This window comes from Rattus norvegicus, chromosome 5, assembly GCF_021556685.1.
Source record: "Rattus norvegicus strain SHRSP/BbbUtx chromosome 5, alternate assembly SHRSP_T2T, whole genome shotgun sequence".
In the NCBI taxonomy this organism is placed as follows: domain Eukaryota; kingdom Metazoa; phylum Chordata; class Mammalia; order Rodentia; family Muridae; genus Rattus; species Rattus norvegicus.
The window spans coordinates 12,549,975-12,568,839 of NC_141538.1; the positions used below are offsets into that span (position 1 = coordinate 12,549,975).

At 38.3% G+C, this 18,865-nt stretch overlaps 1 protein-coding gene across 4 annotated transcripts in view; it reads right to left on the reverse strand.

Moving 5' to 3' along the window:
* The window catches only part of C5h8orf34 (similar to human chromosome 8 open reading frame 34), a 529,514-nt gene that overhangs the window by 27,084 nt on the left and 483,565 nt on the right, over positions 1-18,865 (reverse strand). For all 4 annotated transcript variants that reach the window (NM_001109259.2, XM_087550403.1, XM_087550402.1 and 1 more), the window contains 1 exon segment: positions 15,398-15,491. In NM_001109259.2, coding sequence (NP_001102729.2) covers positions 15,398-15,491 — 94 coding nt within the window.

Consider the following 18,865-nt stretch of genomic DNA (forward strand, 5'->3'; position numbering starts at 1 on the left):
TCACAGAAAAACACACATGGTATGCACTCATTGATAAGTGGCTATTAGCCCAAATGCTTGAATTACCCTAGATGCCTAGAACAAATGAAACTCAAGACGGATGATCAAAATGTGAATGCTTCACTCCTTCTTTAAAAGGGGAACAAGAATACCCTTGACAGGGAATAGAGAGGCAAAGATTAAAACAGAGACTGAAGGAACACCCATTCAGAGCCTGCCCCACATGTGGCTCATACATATACAGCCATCCAATTAGACAAGATGGATGAAGCAAAGAAGTGCATACCGACAGGAGCCGGATGTAGATCGCTCCTGAGAGACACAGGCAGAATATAGCAAATACAGAGGCGAATGCCAGCAGCAAACCACTGAACTGAGAACGGGACCCCTGTTGAAGGAATCAGAGAAAGAACTCGCAGAGCTTGAAGGAGCTCGAGACCCCTTATGAACAACAATGCCAAGCAACCAGAGCTTCCAGGGACTAAGCCACTACCTAAAGACTATACATGGACTGACCCTGGACTCTGACCTCATAGGTAGCAATGAATATTCTAGTAAGATCACCAGTGGAAGGGGAAGCCCTTGGTCCTGCTAAGACTGAACCCCCAGTGAACGTGATTGTTGCGGGGAGGGCGGCCATGGAGGGAGGATGGGGAGGTGAACACCCATAAAGAAGTGGGGGGGGAGGGATTAGGGGGATGTTTGCCCGGAAACTGGGAAAGGGAATAACACTCGAAATGTAAATAAGAAATACTCAAGTTAATTAAAAAAATTCCAACTCAATTCTTCATAGAGTTATAAAAAGTGAGTTGCACATTCATTTGGAATAATAAAAAACCCAGGGTAGTGAAAATTATCTGCAACAATAAAAGAAATGGGAAATCAACATCCCTAACCTACAATTGTATTACTGAGCAATAGTGACAAAAACTCTATTGTATTGGTACAGAAACAGGCAGGATAGAATTTCCTAAGATCCCAAATCAACAAATGGGACCTCATAAAATTGCAAAGCTTTTGTATAGCAAAGGACAGTTTTAATAGGACAAAATGGCAACCAACAGATTGGGAAACGTTCTTTACCAATCTTACATCCAACAGAGGTCTAATATCCAATATATACCAAAGATCCGAAGAAGTTAGACTCCAAAGTGCCAAGTATCCCTATTAAAAATGGGTACAGAGCTAAACAAAGAATTCTCAACTGAGGAATATCAAATGGTTGAGAAGCACTTAAAGAAATGTTCAACATCCTTTGTCATCAGGGAAATACAAATCACAACCTTGAGATTCCACCTCATACCAGTCAGAATGGCTAAGATAAAAAACCCAGGGTGCAACAGATGCCAGCAAGGATGTGGAGAAAGAGGAACAGTCCTCCATTGTTGGTTCAATTGCAAGCTGGTAGAACCAGTCTGCAAATCAGTCTGGAAGTTCCTCAGAAAATTGGACTTAGTACTTCCTGAAGACCCAGCTATACCACTCCTGGGCATATACCCAAAAGATGATTCACCATATAATAAGAACATATTCTCTACTATGTTCATAGCAGCCTTATTTATTGTAGCCAGAAGCTGGAAAGAACCCAGATGCCCTTCAACAGAGGAATGGATACAGAAAATGTGGTACATCTACACAATGGAATATTACTCAGCTATCAAAAACAATGCCTTTATGAAATTCTTAGGCAAATGGATGGAACTAGAAAATATCATCCTGAGTGAGGTAACCCATTCACAAAAGAGCATACATGGTATGTACTCACTGATAAGTGGGTATTAGCCCAAAACTTGAAATAAATAAAATTCCCAGATAATATGAAGCTCAAGAAGGGAGACCATAATGTAGATGCTTCAGTCCTTCTTAGAAGGGGGGAACAAAATATTCATGGAAGGAATAGAGGGACAAAGAGTGGAGCAGAGAGTGAAGGAAAGGTGATTTAGAGACTGTCCAACTTGGGGATTCATCTTATATGCAGCCACCAAATCCAGTCACTACTGCTGATGCCACTAAGTGTTTGCTGACAGGAGCCTGTTTTGGATGTCTCCTGTGAGGCTGTGCCAGAGCCTTACTGATACAGATAAGGATGCTTGCAGGTAACTTTTGGACTGTGATGGGGACCCCAATGGAGAGGTTAGAGAAAGGACTGAAGGAGCTGAAGGGATTTACAAGCTCACAGAAGAACAACATCAACCAACCGGACCCCACCAGAGCTTCCAGGGACTAAACTGCCAACCAAAGACATGGAGGGACTCGTGGCTTCAGCTGCATGTGTAGCAAAGCATGGTATTGTCTGGCACCAAAAAGGAGAAGATTCCCTGGACCCTGTGAGGGCTCATTTCCCCAGTGTAGGGGGGAGTTGGGAGTGGGTGTGTCCAAGTGGGTCGGTGGGAGTGGGAACATCTCCATAGAAGCAGAGGCAGGGGGAAGAGCGTATGGGAGAGAGGTGAAAGGGGATAACATTTGAAATGTAAATACAAAAATATCCAGTAAAAGTAAATAAATTTAATAAAAATGATTTCTATATTTTACTTGAATTCTCAAGTTTATCAGGAAAAGTTTACAAGTATGTATCATGTTCCAAGTGTTGTGACTCTTGTCCTAGCACCCAAGAGGTAGAGGCAAAGGATTGTAAGTTTAAGGCTAGCCTCAGTTACTAGTGAAATCTTGTCTCTAAACAAACAAAACTAAATATAACATTATATGAGTTGTGATGCTATATTTATTTTTCAAAAAGTTGGATCTTATTATGTACATATAAACATATATTTATATATAAATGTACAAAGTTGAATTCTGAAGTTACTCTTCCTATAATCACACTTGAAATAATTTTAAAATTAGTACTTAGTTCTGCTGTTTAAAATCCTACCCATCCATAAATTTAATCATGTTCATCATTGAAGGCCTCTCTAACAAAGTGCCTGCTACCCTCTCTGGACGCAGTTTCATCTTTTGACCCCCTTTTCTCAAAAAGTGTGTAATTAATATTACAGATGTGTATATGTCTACAGCAGTAGAGAAAGGAGTGAGCAGATACTCTGACCTGTCTGCATCTGCAGTCCACAGAGTCCTGCACATAAGTGCACCTCAGCATACATATGCACTTTTAAGGTCCATACTTATGGCTGTTCCAAATTGGTTATCTGGCCTGTACAGCTCAGCTCCTGGGATTTATGTTGGAAGATCTTAACTGTTTCTAATTTGAGACAAACATGTCCAAGACTACATGATTTGTGAAACTTTAGGCAGTTAGTACAGCCAAAACATCCAGAGAGAATTCTGAAGCAGTTCAGCTGCTGTGAATACACTCAAGTCTTTTCAATAACAGCAAATGCAAGGATAAAATCTACAGTACCGGGAATAGGCTTTGTTTGCAAGCAGCCCTGCATTCCTCACATTCATGAAGATGTATTACATTTGATATAGAGACTGTCCCGACGTATGCTCCCCAAGGTAGAGAGGGAAATAAGGTGTTTTTTTTTTTTTGCTTTTTTTTTTAACATTTTATTGTCACTATTTTGTAGTTTCAGGCCACACCTAGTGGAAAGATAAGAATGTTCCAAGACAAACAAAGTGCTTGGTAAAAGGATTAAAAACATGTGTTATTCACTTCTAACTTTGATTTCTTAAAAAAAAAAAACAAAATATTGGGTCAGGTAGCTCCTATTAGTTTAGGGAATTCAACCCCATGAAAGACTCTAGACCAAAGAATTTGCAAAATAGCATTTCAGTGCTCTCATTTAAATACATGCTTTTGGATGAGTCTAACAACTGCTCTCTATGACCTAGAGTTTTAAATGAGGGAATCATGTAGTTTAAAACTTATAAAATTATATATTGCTGAGCAACAAAACACATTTTTTTCTTGCTGTTCTTAAGACAAGTATATTTGGTGAAATTAAGTTTCATATACTTGTGGCTTGGCCCAGGGAGTGACACTATAAGGAGATGTGGTCTTGTTGGAGAAGGTATGGCCTTAAGGAGGAAGTCTGTCACTGTTGTGATGGGCTTTGAGACCTTCCTTCTAGCTTTCTGGAAGTCAGTCTTCTGTTTGCCTTCTAAACAGATACAGAATTCTCAGCCCCTCCAGCACCATGCCTGCCTGGATGTTGTGCTGCTTCCTGCCTTGATGATAATAGACTAAATTTCTGAATCTGTAAGCTAGCCCCAGTTAATGTTGTCTTTATAAGACACCTTGGCCATGGTGTCTTCTCAGAGCAGTAAAACCCTAACTAAGACAGAAGTTGGTACCAGGGACTGGGGTATTGCTGTGATAGGCCTGACCGTGTGTTTTTGTTTGGAAGAATATCGGATTTGCAGACGTCTGATTTGGAATGCCATGAAATGATTTAAGTGAGGCTGAATTGGCCACCCTAGTAGCAATATGGAAGAGAGTGGGTTTGAAGGTATTTTGAACTGTGTAGGCTTCCAGGCCCAGGGGTTTGAATGTTTCTGTGATGTTTTAGTGGAGAACATGGTTGTTTTCTGCTATTGTCCAGAGTCTGCCTGAGGCTAAGGTGAAGAGATTCAGATTAATTGACTTGGCAAGGGAAGTCACAAAACAGCCTGGTTTCAATTCTGTTGTGTTGTTACTAGAGTTCACTCTTATGAAGAGCATTTTAATGCAACGGAACAAGGTGAGAAAGGAAAAATATAAAATGTGTGACTTCAAGTAACAAAGGCACCAGCAAGTGAAATGGAGCTGAATCCTATGTTCAGGGAGAATAACAGATTAGGTCAAGATCCCACTGAAATAAGTTTAGATCCTAGTATGGTGATACTCACCTTTAATTGCCTGTTGAGGCAAGTAGATCTCTGAGTTCAAGGCTAGCTTGGTATAGAGCAAGTTCTAAGGAGAGAAAAGCTTAAGTCCAGACATGGTGGTAGACACTTTTGATTACAGCACTCAGGAGCCAGAGCCATGCAGAAAAGGTCAACCTACAGAGCAAGTTCCAGGCCATCCAAGCTTAGACAGTGAAGGAAAACAGAAAACTGGCGATAATGTAATAGAACAAGGGGAGTCATGTTCCAGCCCCAGTAAGCAGCAGAACTTGGGAGCTTTGGCCATATGGCTCTGTCTTTAGAGTCTAGAACAGAAGAGACTACTAGGACACTTGATACTGGTTAGCTGTTGCTAAGAAATTAGAGGAGATTAAGAAGAGACCAGTATCACTGAAGTGAAATCTTCTGGTATGGGGTTTCTGAGAGCACAAAGAAGCTGTGTTCCAGAGATAGCCAAGTTTGTACCTTGTGCTGTAGCTGTACTTGGTAATGTGTCAGAGTCACCCAAGTGGTACTGGTTTTGAAGGTATGAAGGGATCACAGAGAGCAGCTGAGGTTTGGCACTTTGAGAGGCCAGGGAAAGCCATTGGTGAAGGTATAGCCTCAGTTGTTGATGACCCAGCACTGAAAGGGTCATGCAAAGAAGTTGAAGCTTGGCACCATGAAGAGAGCCTATGAGAGATTATTGGTGAAGCCTAGTTGCAGCGGAAGACCTCAGTGTATTGGAAATGCTAGTACCATGGAATGATCACCGTGAACAACAGATGCTGTGGACTGAAGTCAGCCAGAGTCTAGAGTGCTACAGAAGAAGAGCTGGAGATGTGACCGAAGCCCTTTGGAGGATCATGTGTGGATCCCAGATATTAGATCAAGAGGCTATAACATTGAGCTTGCCTTGGAGACCCTAAGATGTCTGTGATGCCAGAGCCATGGGATGCCTACAGAGGAAATCTGTTAGCATAGTAGAACCTGCCAAAGAGCACTGTGCTGCAGTCAAGAAAGATGAAAGGAGTTGGAGATCTGAAACGTGCTTTGACATTGACATGGAGAGTCACAATTTAGAGTTTGCTCAGATGGTTTTTGGTCTTACTTTCATCCAGTATTTCTTCACTATGACATTTGGAATGGTAATATATATCCTGTGTCATGATATGTTGGACATGTGTGAACTGCTATTTGAGTTTTATTTTATAGGAGATTACAGTTAAGAGAATACATGAATCTCAGAAGAGGCTTTAAAGTTTGGACTTTTGACATTGTTGAGACTGTTACAGAGACCTTTAAAGTTTTACTAAATGTATTTTACATTGTTCCTTCCCTAGATATGATCCCCATAGACTCTTGTGTTTGAACAAGACCTAAGGAAGCTAGGCAGTACAGCACAGTGATTTGAATATGCTTGGCCAAGGGAGTGGCACTTCTAAGAAGTGTGGCCTTGTTGGAAGAAGTGAGTACCTGTGGGGGTGAGCTTTGGGACATTCCTCCTAGTTTCCTAGAAGTCAGTTTTCTCCTTTTTGCCTTCTGAACAAGATGTGATACTCTAAATTCGTTCAGCACTGTGCCTGCCTGGACACTGCCTTGCTTCCTGCCATAATGATGATAGATGGAACCTCTGAATCTGTAAGCTAGCCCCAATTAAATGTTGTCTTTATAAGAGTTACCTTGGACATGGTGTCTGTTCACAGCAGTAACCCCTAACTAAAACAATACTATTAAATGTTACCATTAGTTAATTTTTCTAGGGCCTTAGGAAGTAATTTCATAATTTGTGAGTCTCGCCACAGACCTAGGGAGGATTTTCACAAAAGAACATTATATGAGTGATTCACAGGCATTTGCACTCCAAAAATTGCAAAATCTTTTCTGTAACAAAAATAGTCCTCAACATTAAATATTATAGTAGAGACTTGCAACTGACATTGGAGTCACTAGCTTTTCACAAATAAGTAACTGTAAGTACTTGGACTTATTTTTATACTGTTTAAAGATCAATTGAAAAATGTTTGCTATATCAAACTTAGAGAGTATATTGTCTGATGTGATTCAGATTTCATAACCATTTATAAAAAAGCTTTAATTTTTAAGAAGCATAGAAAAATTTAAAGCAAAAAAATTATGAGATTAAATTGTTATCAAAATTTGTTGAATATAGAAAGCCAGTCTACTACTGTTTGGTATCAAGTTCTGGCAATTTTCCCTGTGAGAGCTAATCTCAGTAGTTATCGCTATTGCTTTTGCTTTATTACTTTTATTGTGATAGTCTTTGATTCTTTCCAGCATGTAAGTCCTTTCACTTACAAATGTTTGTAGTATGAAGATAACTCACATGATCCATAAATGATCACAAAGCACCAAAGTCCTCTGTCTGTCAATCCCTTTGGTATGAATAATATAATTTCTAGTCCTCACTTTGATGGCACAGCCCTAACATTATGGGAATCTCAAGAGATACAAATTTTTTGAAGCTCTGACACCTTTCAGACCTAACTCGCCACTGATGGTTTCTCTCTTTAGGTCATAGACCAACATAGACACTACCCTCCTATATATACTTCTCTTCTATAACTTTCTATCTTAGATGTACTTATTAGTACTTTATCTTGGGCATGGGGATTTAATCACCTATGGAACCCTAGTACCCATATCTTACACATACTTCAAAATCAAATCTTGGGAGAGTACCTAGAAAGAAATAACTTAGGTAACATAATAGGTTTTCCTTCAAGGTGAAATGCCTAGATACATGGTCAAATCCTGTGTTTCAATTTTCTACCTTCCACACTTCTGATATAAAGAGTCACAATCAGGCCTTGGCAATGGGATTAAGGGAAGGTTATAAATGAAGCATAGGGTAGGGGTGTAATAGCATCAGCACTGGCCAGAAGATGTAGGATCTGGTCTTCTCTCTGTTAGTAATGAGGTGAAATGAATGAGCAAACAGTATTTAGGAGCCCCAACTTCCCCATTATTTGATTGAGAGAGATAAGACTAAAGAATGTTAAATTTGAGGGACAGCTGTTCTTACAGAAGTGTAGACTGAAATCAGAGATAGGCATTCTGCAAAGGGGACTTATGCTCACTATGATCAAGCAGAGCTTGTTTCTGTAGAACTAAGTAGTGACTTTATTATGTAGATATTTTAGAAAATTATCAGATCAATCCAACAAATGAACAGTAATTCCACTATCTAAGCCAGCACACTGGTTTATTGGCCTGTTCATTTTCAACTGTACAGTTGACTTGTCACTCTTGAAAATTTGTCACCACAACGATGACTAAGAGACCCAAATATAGTAAGTAGTATTTTCCCAGTGTCATTTTACTACATTTTATTAGAAACTTAAACTTTTCTTTTAAATTTCATTTGAAGCTAAGACTCTCACATATACTATCTGACTCTATACTCCATAGTGAGCTGCCATGTTTCTACTCCTGAGAGTAAAACATTAGGTCAAGACATGCAGATATCTCAGCAAAAGCACTGAGTTATGGACATTTTTCACTGCCTTCTATCAAAATATTTCTCTTCAGTTCAGCAGCACCCTTGAAAATAAGTACGTTCATCATGCAGGAGACTGTGATCAGAACATCCTAGGAGGCACAAGAGCAGAATGAATTTGGAATCCCAAATACACATTTTTAGACAGCTATCACAATTAGACTTCTATGGACACTTAGATAATACTTCTTTATAGTCTTCCAAATTTCTTCTATGAGAAAAGATGCATCTAAGATATTTATTAAACACAATCAGGGTTGTGTAGGACTGTGGTGGTACACCCCATTAGACAGGAGGCAGAGGCAGGCAGATCTCTGTAAATTCAAGGCCAGCCTGATCTCAAAAACTAGTTGTAGGATAGTCAAAGCTACACAGAGTAATCTGTCTCAGAAAAATACAAAAAAACAAAAGCAACAAACAAACAAACAAACAAACAAACAAAAAACACCAAAAAACAAAATAAATGAAAACAAAACAAAAAGAACATAAAAGCCCATAGGAGTAATCGTTGTGAACACCATATTCCTGAGGTAGTTACAATAGTTGGGACACAAAGGGGAAGGGGCTAAAGAAAGAAGAGGAAGAGGAAAAGGAATTGGAGAGGGAAAGAGAGGAAAAAGAAGTAAAATAAAAGGAAAGAAGAAAATATAGCGAATATGATTTCCATAGAAAACTGCATAGATTTGCAAATGTGTATGCCTTCCAGGAAAGATCTGACATGGCCTATCTCTCACCTTTGCCTGACTTACAGACCCCATATAAACAGAACTAAAGTGGTTGGTGTTTTCATGACGTGATACATTATGGTTCATTTTACAAATTTTTGGCTTTCATATGAGGATCTAGAAGGCAGAAGATGGTAACTGAACTTGGGACACTCACTGAAGGTTATATGTATCCTCTGGATCCTAGTGTGCTCTCTGCTTCCTGTTTTCAAGGATGGGAACAGCTGTTCTCTCACACACATTATGTCCCATTAAAAGCTTAAGTTCTAACTTTGCTCTCACAGTTCCATTTGTGGTAGTGGAATGTCCTATATCATTTCCTCTATATATGTCTTGCCCAAACACATAAGGCCAAGCAATTGTGGACTAAATGCCAGAAAATTGTGTGTAGAATAAAATATACATTTTACTTTCTTGAGGTCTTTCTTATCTCACCATGGTATGAAAATAAGTAGTATGATTCATAGTAATATCTTTCCAAATGTTATCTAAGCCACTGAAAAGAGCTTCAGTGGTCAATTCCAAAAAGAATAGTCAAATGTTAAACAAGTGACATGTCACAAAACAAAAAAGTTGGGGTCCACAAATAAAGCAGATAATAGAAACTATCTCCAGGGAAGTCTATATTACAAGCACACAAGACAAGGCTTAATCAATAAGAAATTGCTATAATTATATTGGAACTACTGTGAAAATGATATCAAAATTACAGAAAGGTATGAGAAAAATGTCTTGATAACTATAAACCATCATTAAGGAGATGTAAATTATAAAAGACAATGAGATAAAAAAATCGTTAATTGTTGTGGGGTTCAAGAGCAGAGCTGAGAAGATATGAAAAGAATAAAAGAGTTTAAAGATAGGTCAATTGAGATTATTCATTCTAAGGAATAAAAAAGTAATCATACATGAGATTATTCATTCTGAGAAACACAAAAATATTAAAGAAAAAGCCAAAGTAAAAGAGTAACTTAGAGATTCTTGAATCACTGGTAAGAGAGTGTGTATTTCAGAGTCTCCAAAAGTGACAGAGATAAGGGCAGAGTTTTTGAGTGAGCAATGATAAAACAACATCAATAATCCCTGTTAGATTAAAGAAAGAGTAACTTAGATAATGAGAAGTTCTAAGAAGATGCTCATACCTATACAGTTTGTCAAAAGACAAACCCAAAGAGACAATCCTGGAAGTAGCTAGAGAAAAACATCACATCATCTACAAAGGGTCGCCAGTGAAACCGGCATCTAACTTCCTCACAAGAAGCACAAAGGCCAGAAGATAGTGCATGGCAGAGCCCTGAATGCGGACCAGCATTGGTCATTTGCTTACAGGAGACAGAGGGTAGTACATTACCAACTAGGTTAGCAGCAACTTCACAGTGGGGGAATTAGAAATCACTGCTGGGTAAATCATACTAAGTGATTTATTTAATATCTTCTACATATCCACCTTTCCCTACATCTTTAGCCTTTTGGCGTGATTTTCTGGCTTCCTTTTGGATCTTCAAATAGTTGATCATATAGTGCTGTTCCCTTGCATCCTAATGAGGCCATCTCTACTGTTTTCCTCACCCACTGACTTGACATTGTGTCACTGTGACTTTTCACCAACTCTATAAATCTTGTCTGAGATCTTATCTTCAGAGAGTTGATTTTCAAATCTTTATGGTTTATAAATATTGCAGGTCTCACATTTACCTAGGAAAGGGCACAGGGAAGTTTTAATTTAAAAAAAAGGCCAATTTCTACCACAATTTAAGTTCCAGACAACATAAGAAGTTCCCCATTAAACTCTACTAGTTGAGACCTAAATGCTAGCCTTCATATGGATGACTGCATTTCTTTTTCTTTTTTTATTAGATATTTTATGTATTTACATTTCAAATGTTATCTCGTTTCCCAGTTTCCCCCTCTCCCATCGCACCACCCCCTGCTTCTTTGAGGATGCTCCCACACCCACCTACGCACTTCCACCTCAACACTGTGGCATTAATCCACACTGGGGAAACAAGCCTTCACAGGGCCAAGGGCTTCTCCTCTTACTGGTGCCCAACAAGGCCATCCTCTGTTACATAGTGGCTGGAGCCATGGGTCCCTCCATGTGTACTCTTTGGTTGGTGGTTTATTCCCTGGGAGCTCTCCGGGATTTGGTTGGTTGGTATTGTTGTTTTTTCTATGGGCTTGCTCCTTCAGTCCTTTCTCTAACTCCTCCATTGGGTCCTTATGCACAGTCCAATGGTTAGCTGCAAGCATCCTCATGTATATCAGTAAGGCTCCTGCTGAGCCTCTCAGGAGACATCCATATCTGGCTCCTGTCAAAAAGCACTTCTTGGCATCAGCGATAGTGACTGGGTTTGGTGGCTGCATATGGGATACATACCCACCTATGGTCACTTGATCTTTGACAAAGGAGCTAAAACCATTCAGTGGAAAAAAGACAGTTGAGAAGCACCTAAAAAATGTTCAACATCCTTAGTCCTCAGGGAAATGCAAATCAAAACAACCCTGAGATTCCACCTCACACCAAAATGGCTAAGATAAAAAACTCAGGTGACAGCAGATGCTGGCGAGGATGTGGAAAAAGAGGAACAGTCCTCCATTGTTGATGGGATCATGAGCTGTTACAGCTTTGGAAATCAGTCTGGATGTTCCTCAGAAATTGGACATAGTACTACCAGAGGACCCAGCTATACCACTCCTGGACATATACCCAAAAGATTCTCCAACATAAAAAAAAGACACATGTTCCCCTATTTTCATAGCAGCCATATTTATAATAGCCAGAATCTGGAAATAACCCAGATGTTCTTCAACAGAGGAGTGAATTCCAAAAATGTGGTACATCTAGATAATGGAGTACTACTCAGCTATAAAAAACAACGACTACATGAAATTCATAGGCAAATGAATGGAACTAGAAAATATCACCCTGAGTGAGGTAACCCAATCACAAAAAAAATACATGGTATTCACTCACTGATAAGTGGATATTATCTCAAAAGCTTGGAATACCCAAGATACAATTCCCAGACCATATGAAGCCCATGAAGGAAGACCAAAATGTGGATGCTTTAGTTCTTCTTAGACGGGGGAACAAAATGCTCACGGGAGGGAATACAGGGACAAGGAGTGGAGCAGAGACTGAAGGAAAGGGATAACTGCATTTTCAACTAAAGCTCCTGGAGGACAAACTTCCTTGCTTTCTCTACATCTGGAGATAACAGATTCATATGTGTGTCAAGTCCTCAAGTGTGGGGCTTCATAAGTAAAGCCTCCCTAAGGACACTGTGTGCCTTTATGGTTTTTAGACCACAGGACCTTAACAGTGACTCCCTGAGTTCCTAGAACCTTGACTTATTTCTGACATCTTAACACATTGTTGTATAACTAGGTTCAATATATGGTCCTGATCCTTGTTTGTTTTCTGAGACAGTGTCTGGCTGTGTATCCCAGAGTGACCACAAACTCCATATCCTCTTCTGGCAGCCTCTAGGGTCCTGGCATCAGAGCTGTGAGACACCTGCCAAGCTGGTACTTGTTTATTTTGGACATCTTTTCTCTTGTGGATTTGCTTGGACATTTTTTCTTTTTTCTGTATTTGCTTTTAATTCTTAGTTTGTAGTGTTAAAGACAGAACTTAGGATTTCATACATTCTCAGTGAACCCTGTTTACAGAACTATAGTATACCAAGATCACTTAATATCCACGCACAAGCACGTTTTTTTAAAAATTCAAGATGTAGTTAAGGAATGCTGACTGATATTTCCACTTTGACTTTATAAACTTTAATGTGGAGGAGCTGCACTTGTTTCTGTCTAGATCCACTCATTCTATGATTAGTCTTTCTTCCTGTATCTCATGTTTTACATGCAAAATTGAAATCTACCTCTGAGAAAGAAAAGGTCTAGAGAATCAAGGACCAATATGAAATCAATACTAAGAACAACAAGTTCTAATTCATTGAACTTTTCTTTGTAATATTTACTATTTTTTGGAATAAGTGAAAAAGTTCATCTAACCCCCCAAGGATTTATTAAAAATGTAAAACCTTGCCCTATGCAGTGAACAGAGCTTCTGACTCAGCATCCTAGAAAACTGCAGTATATCTGGACATCTGGCATTATTTACTTAGTGGTTCAGGATTATAACCTAAGAGATCCAAACCTACATGTGCACTGTAGACATGAGTTTGTTTATACTTTATCTTAGAGTTTGTTAATAAATGTTATAAAGACAAAATCTCCCTAACCATGTGTTCCATTTGCTTAGAATCAAAACCTATAAAGATTTCCTTTCAGTTGTTCCAAAGCATCTTTCTAACAGGTGGACATTTAAACACAAAAATAAACAAACAAAAAATCTATTTGAGCTAAAATAATATGCACTACTGCAAATATCCTGAAATATTTTTTTGAAAATTCCTTTCATGATTGTTTTATTCCAAGAAAAATTAAGTAATTTGTAGCATTACCTAGGTATTATTTATAAAACACTGTATTAAAATGGGAGTTGCTTTTGGGGAGATGAACTTGGTCCCTTGCATATTTATAATTTCCTGGGATATAAAGCTGCAAACTCTGAGTAAGATGCTCAGTTCACACCGACTTATACCATTGGTTTTTGTTAACTGAGGAAGTAGACACAGGTGATGAAGCAGTGAGCTGTGAACTATTGCACAAACCACACACACGGAGTACAAGTGGACAACATGCCAGAGCTTCAGGGCCTCCACCTTATACACATCCTAGCACCTGGCAATTGGAAAGGACTCGTGAAAACATTTGCCTGCCTGTGTTACATTGCAGGTGGACATTCCATTTCCAGATGGCTCTTATTACCATTTAATTATATTCAACCCAGATTTTATTTCAAACAGTTTACCATTGCTAAGGTCATCTCTTTGCACAGCATTGCCAAGGACAAGTATTTTTGGTCTTAGGTCTGATTACAAGAATTAAAAAATGGCCTTCTTTAGAATGATAATTCAAAAAATCCATGAATAAACCCTCATATCCAATATTATAATTGTAGAATAGTTGTGTATGATACTTATAATAATGTTATTGCTACTTTTAAATTTGAATTTTCCTTATTAAACAAACTGGAGAGCAGCAAAGCCCTCTAATATTCATTTAGTCAATGGTTCATACTGAGTGACAGTTTTCATGCTTGTGGAGGCTTGTTAAGTTTTTAAATAAGATGAAGAAAGTAAAAAATTTCACTTTATCAGAAAAGGGGAAAATTCTAATTTATTGTCAGAAGTTTGAGAAAATTATATGTGAAATAACCAAAACTTATTAAATGTCCAAGGTTGAAGAAAGTTCCCAGGATTTTTATCTCCTTTATATTGCTTGGCTATGAGGGCATCTTAAAACTGGTCATAAGCATGAGTTTCAGGGAAAGGACATAAGCCTATGTCTGAGATCACTTACCATACACTGTTATAGATCCTTTCTTTATATTCGGGGTTTAGCTCATTAGCACAGTCACACAGATGCAGTTATTAAATTCCATTCTATAACAATGTTGGTTCGATAGCTCCAACTGCAAATGTAGCAGAGGATGGCCTTGTTGGGCACCAGTGGAAGGAGAAGCCCTTGGTCCTGCCAATGTTGGACCTCCAGTGCAGGGGAATGTTGGGCAAGCATGGTAAAGGGGGGTGGATGGAGGAGAAATACCCTTGTGGAGGGGGGAGGAGATAGGGGGCTTATGGATAGGAAAATGGAAAAAGGAATAACATTTGAAATGTAAATAAAAAATATATCCAATTAAAACAAAAAGAATGTTGGCTTGGCCAAATTCAAGCACCTTTGTTCAATTTGACAGCTAAACTAACTCAAATCATACATTAGCCTGTCTGTAGAATACTTGCAACCATTTTTTTATTAATGCAAACATTATAAAGGCTTTGAAAGAATTCACTGCAAATGACTGAATGTAACTATGACATACAAGCTCATATCCCTTTCAGTATGCACGGCAGGCCATGGGAAAGAACAGGCTTACATGTGTGTTGCCAGCGTTTTCTATGCATGTTCCAGGTTGTGTGTAATTACTTCAGAATTAGACATTTTCCTCTTTAGTATACCATGCTGCTTGTTCAAGACGATTTTATTAATAATTTAATTTATAAGTGTAACTTTTCATGTTGTAGTCATCCAATTGTATGGTATTTTGAAATTTCCAAATACCACCAAGTCGCCATTGACATTATTCTGCAGAATTCCTAGGAGATTTTAGCTGGACATTCCTCTGTTGCTATCAAGAAAAAACGATTCATATTTCAAAAGTTCGCTTCTCAACTTCTCTACAAGACTTAGGATAGCATTAAACCAATCCTGTTGCTGACTTAGTTAAAAGTCCCTCGCCCCAGAACATGAATTTACTCACGTTTGTCTTGTTCTGCTTCAATTCCATCACTTTCTGTGTCACTTGGTAAAAGCCATGGCTGATGCACAACCTGCAGTTGCTTCAAAGACTCATCCTGCCAGAGAGAAAATTATTTTAGATTAAAGTCTAGGTTGATATCACAGACACCAGTGAGGTTGAGCAATTCAGTTTCCATAAAGTGTGTGTTCAAAAGCCCTAAAACCTTCCACCACAGCAGAGAAGTAGTTGAATTCTTACATTCTTTTCATGTCATATTTATAAATCTCTTAACCCTAAAGTCATTTTGCATTCTTATTTAGTAACATTTAGATAATAAGAATTAAATTTAGACTATAATCCTCAAAGAAAATAGTGTATATAAATGTTCTTGCAAATAACATCACAAAATGCACAAGATAAAATTGGATAGAAGTAGCCTCTATTACATAAGGATGAACTTTTCTATAAGGAGAAAAATTAGGATGATTGACACTGGCTCCCTGTCTTTACTCCCGCAGTATTTTCTCCCTGCCTTTTCTCCCTTCTTGCTGTCTATTTCTTTGGTCTCAATCTCCTGAGCTGAAGGGATTCCACTTTGTAAGTTTTGTAAGTATGCCAGTACTACAGACACAAACAACTACACTCATCTTCAATGCTCCTTTAGTTAAAATATTTCATATATCCATCTTTACTCTGTTTTTTCCTTTCTGATGATGAGCACACATTAACCACAGTCTCCTGTTTTGTCTGCAGTAAAGGACAACTATGAAATTTCAAAAACCAACTTACTTAAGATTTCTAGGTTTCCTCTTAAGTCATTTTTTGGGTGAGATTTTAAAGAAGTTATATGATGATATTGTTTCTATGCTTATAATTTTTGACTGTTGTTCTGGCTATCTGATTGTTCCATGGGTAAAATCAATTTCAAGTTGGTTTCTGACCCCTACTGTTTCCTTCCCAGATTACTATTATCATTTCTTATCCGGTAGCTCCTCAACATTGTCATAAGTAGTAATCTAGATCTACGCCCCGAGCTTGTCTGTCACACAACCTTCAGACACAAAACCTGCCTGTAGGGAGCTGGTCTGCCAAGAGCACTCTCCCTTGTAAGCCCAAAACTCACAGGTAGGATCCCACTTTCTCTCCACTGATTGTCTAAGGAGGGACACACCAGGAATGTGAGGTGTGGGAGCCACAAGGCAACCTCAAGTTCCTTCTGCTCTCCATCTGTGCACAGAACTAGGGTTGTCCCACAGCTCTTGGACCCAAAACTGGCTGTCAGAGAGCTGGTCTGTCAGGAGTGCTCTCACTCCAAAGATCACAAACTCACAGGCGCAAAGGCCCAAAAGGAGGGACAAGATCCAGTCAGAGAAAGCAAGGCCAACTAACAATAGAGATAACCAGATGACAAGAGGCAAGTTCAAAGACCTAAGCAATCGAAACCAAGAATACTTGGCATCATTGGAACCCAGTTGTCCCACCACAGCAAATACTGGATATTCCAACACACCACAAAAGCAAGATTTAAAAATCACATCTCATGAACATGATAAAGGACTTTAAGAAGGACATAACTCCCTTAAGGTAATACAGGGTAACACAGGTAAATAAGTAGAAGCCATTAAAGAGGAAACACAAAAATCCCTTAAAGAATCATAGGAAAACAAAACCAAAAAGGTGAAGGAATTACATAAAACTATTCAGGATCAAAAAATGGAAGTAGAAACAATAAAGAAATCACAAAGGGAGATAATCCTGGAGGTAGAAAACATAGGGAAGAGATCAGGAGTCATAGACTCAAGGATCAATAGAGAATACAAGAGATTGAAGAGAGAATCACAGTGGCAGAAGATACAATAGAAAACACTGAAAGAATAGTCAAAGAAAATGCAAAAAGCAAAAAGCTTCTAACCCAATACATCCATGAAATCCAGGACAAAATGAGAAGACCAAACCTAAGAATAACAGGTTTAGAAGAGAAGGAAGATTCCCAACTTAAAGGGTAAGTAAATATCTTCAACAAAATTATTGGACCAGAAAAGAAATTCCTCCCATAACATAATAGAGAAAACACCAAATACATAAAAAAACCCAAACAAACAAAAGAAAGAATATTAAAAGCAGTAAGGGAGAAAGGTCAAGTAACATATAAATGCAGACCTATCAGAATTACACCAGACTTCTCAACAGAGACTATGAAAGCTAGAAGATACTGGACAGATGTCATACAGACCCTTAGAGAACACAAATGCCAGCTCAGGCTACTGTATTCAGCAAAACTCTAAATTATCTTAGATGGAGAAACCAAGATATTCCATGACAAAAACAAATTTACACAGTGTCTTTCTACAAATTCAGTCCCTACAAAGGATAATAGATGAAAAACTCCAACAGAAAGAGGGAAACTGCATCCTATAATAAGAAAGAATTTAATATTTCAACAAACCCAAAAGAAGATAGTCACACAAACATAATTCCACCTCTAACAACAAAAATAACAGGAAACAATCACTATTTCTTAGTATCTCTCAATATCAATGGACTCAATTCCCCAATAAGAAGACAGGCTAATAGACTGGATATGTAAACAGGACCCAGCATTTTGCTGCATACAGGAAATGCACCTCAGTCACAAAGACAGAGTTAAAGTCTGGGAAAAATGGTCCAAGCAAATGGTCCAAAGAAACAAGCTGGAGTAGCCATTCTTATAACAAATAAAATCAACTTTCAAACAAAAGTTATTAAAAATTTAAGGAAGAACATTTCATACTCATCAACAGAAAAATCTACCAAGTTTAATTCTCAATTCTGATCATCTATGCTCTAAATGTAAGGGTACCCACATTCGTAAAAGACTTTACTAAAGCTCAAAGCATACATTGCACCACACATAATAATAGTAGGAGACTTCAACACACAATTCTCATCAATGGATAGATTATGGAAAGAAGAACTAAACAGAGACACAGTAAAACTAACAGAAGTTATGAACCAAATGGATTTACCAGACATCTATAGAACATTGCATCCCAAAACAAAAGAATGTACCTCTTCAAAGCACTCATGGTACCTTCTTAAAAACTGACCATATAGGTGATCACACAACAGGATTCAATAGAAAAAGGAGATTGGAATAATACCAGCATTCTCTCAGATCACCATAGACTATGGCTGGTCTTCAATAACAACAAAACCAATATAAAGCCCACATATACATGGAAGCTGAACAAGGCTCTATTCAGTGATAAGTTAATCAAGGAAGATATAAAGAAACTAAAGACCTTTTAGAATTTAATGAAAATGAAGGCACAACATACCCAAACTTATGAGATAGAATGAAAACAGTGCTAAAAGGAAAACTCATGACTCTGAGTGCCTCCAAAAAGAAACAGGAGAGAGCATACACTACCACCTTGACACACACCTGAAAGCTCTAGAACAAAAAGAAGCAAATATACCCAAAGACGTAGATGGCAGGAAATAATCAAA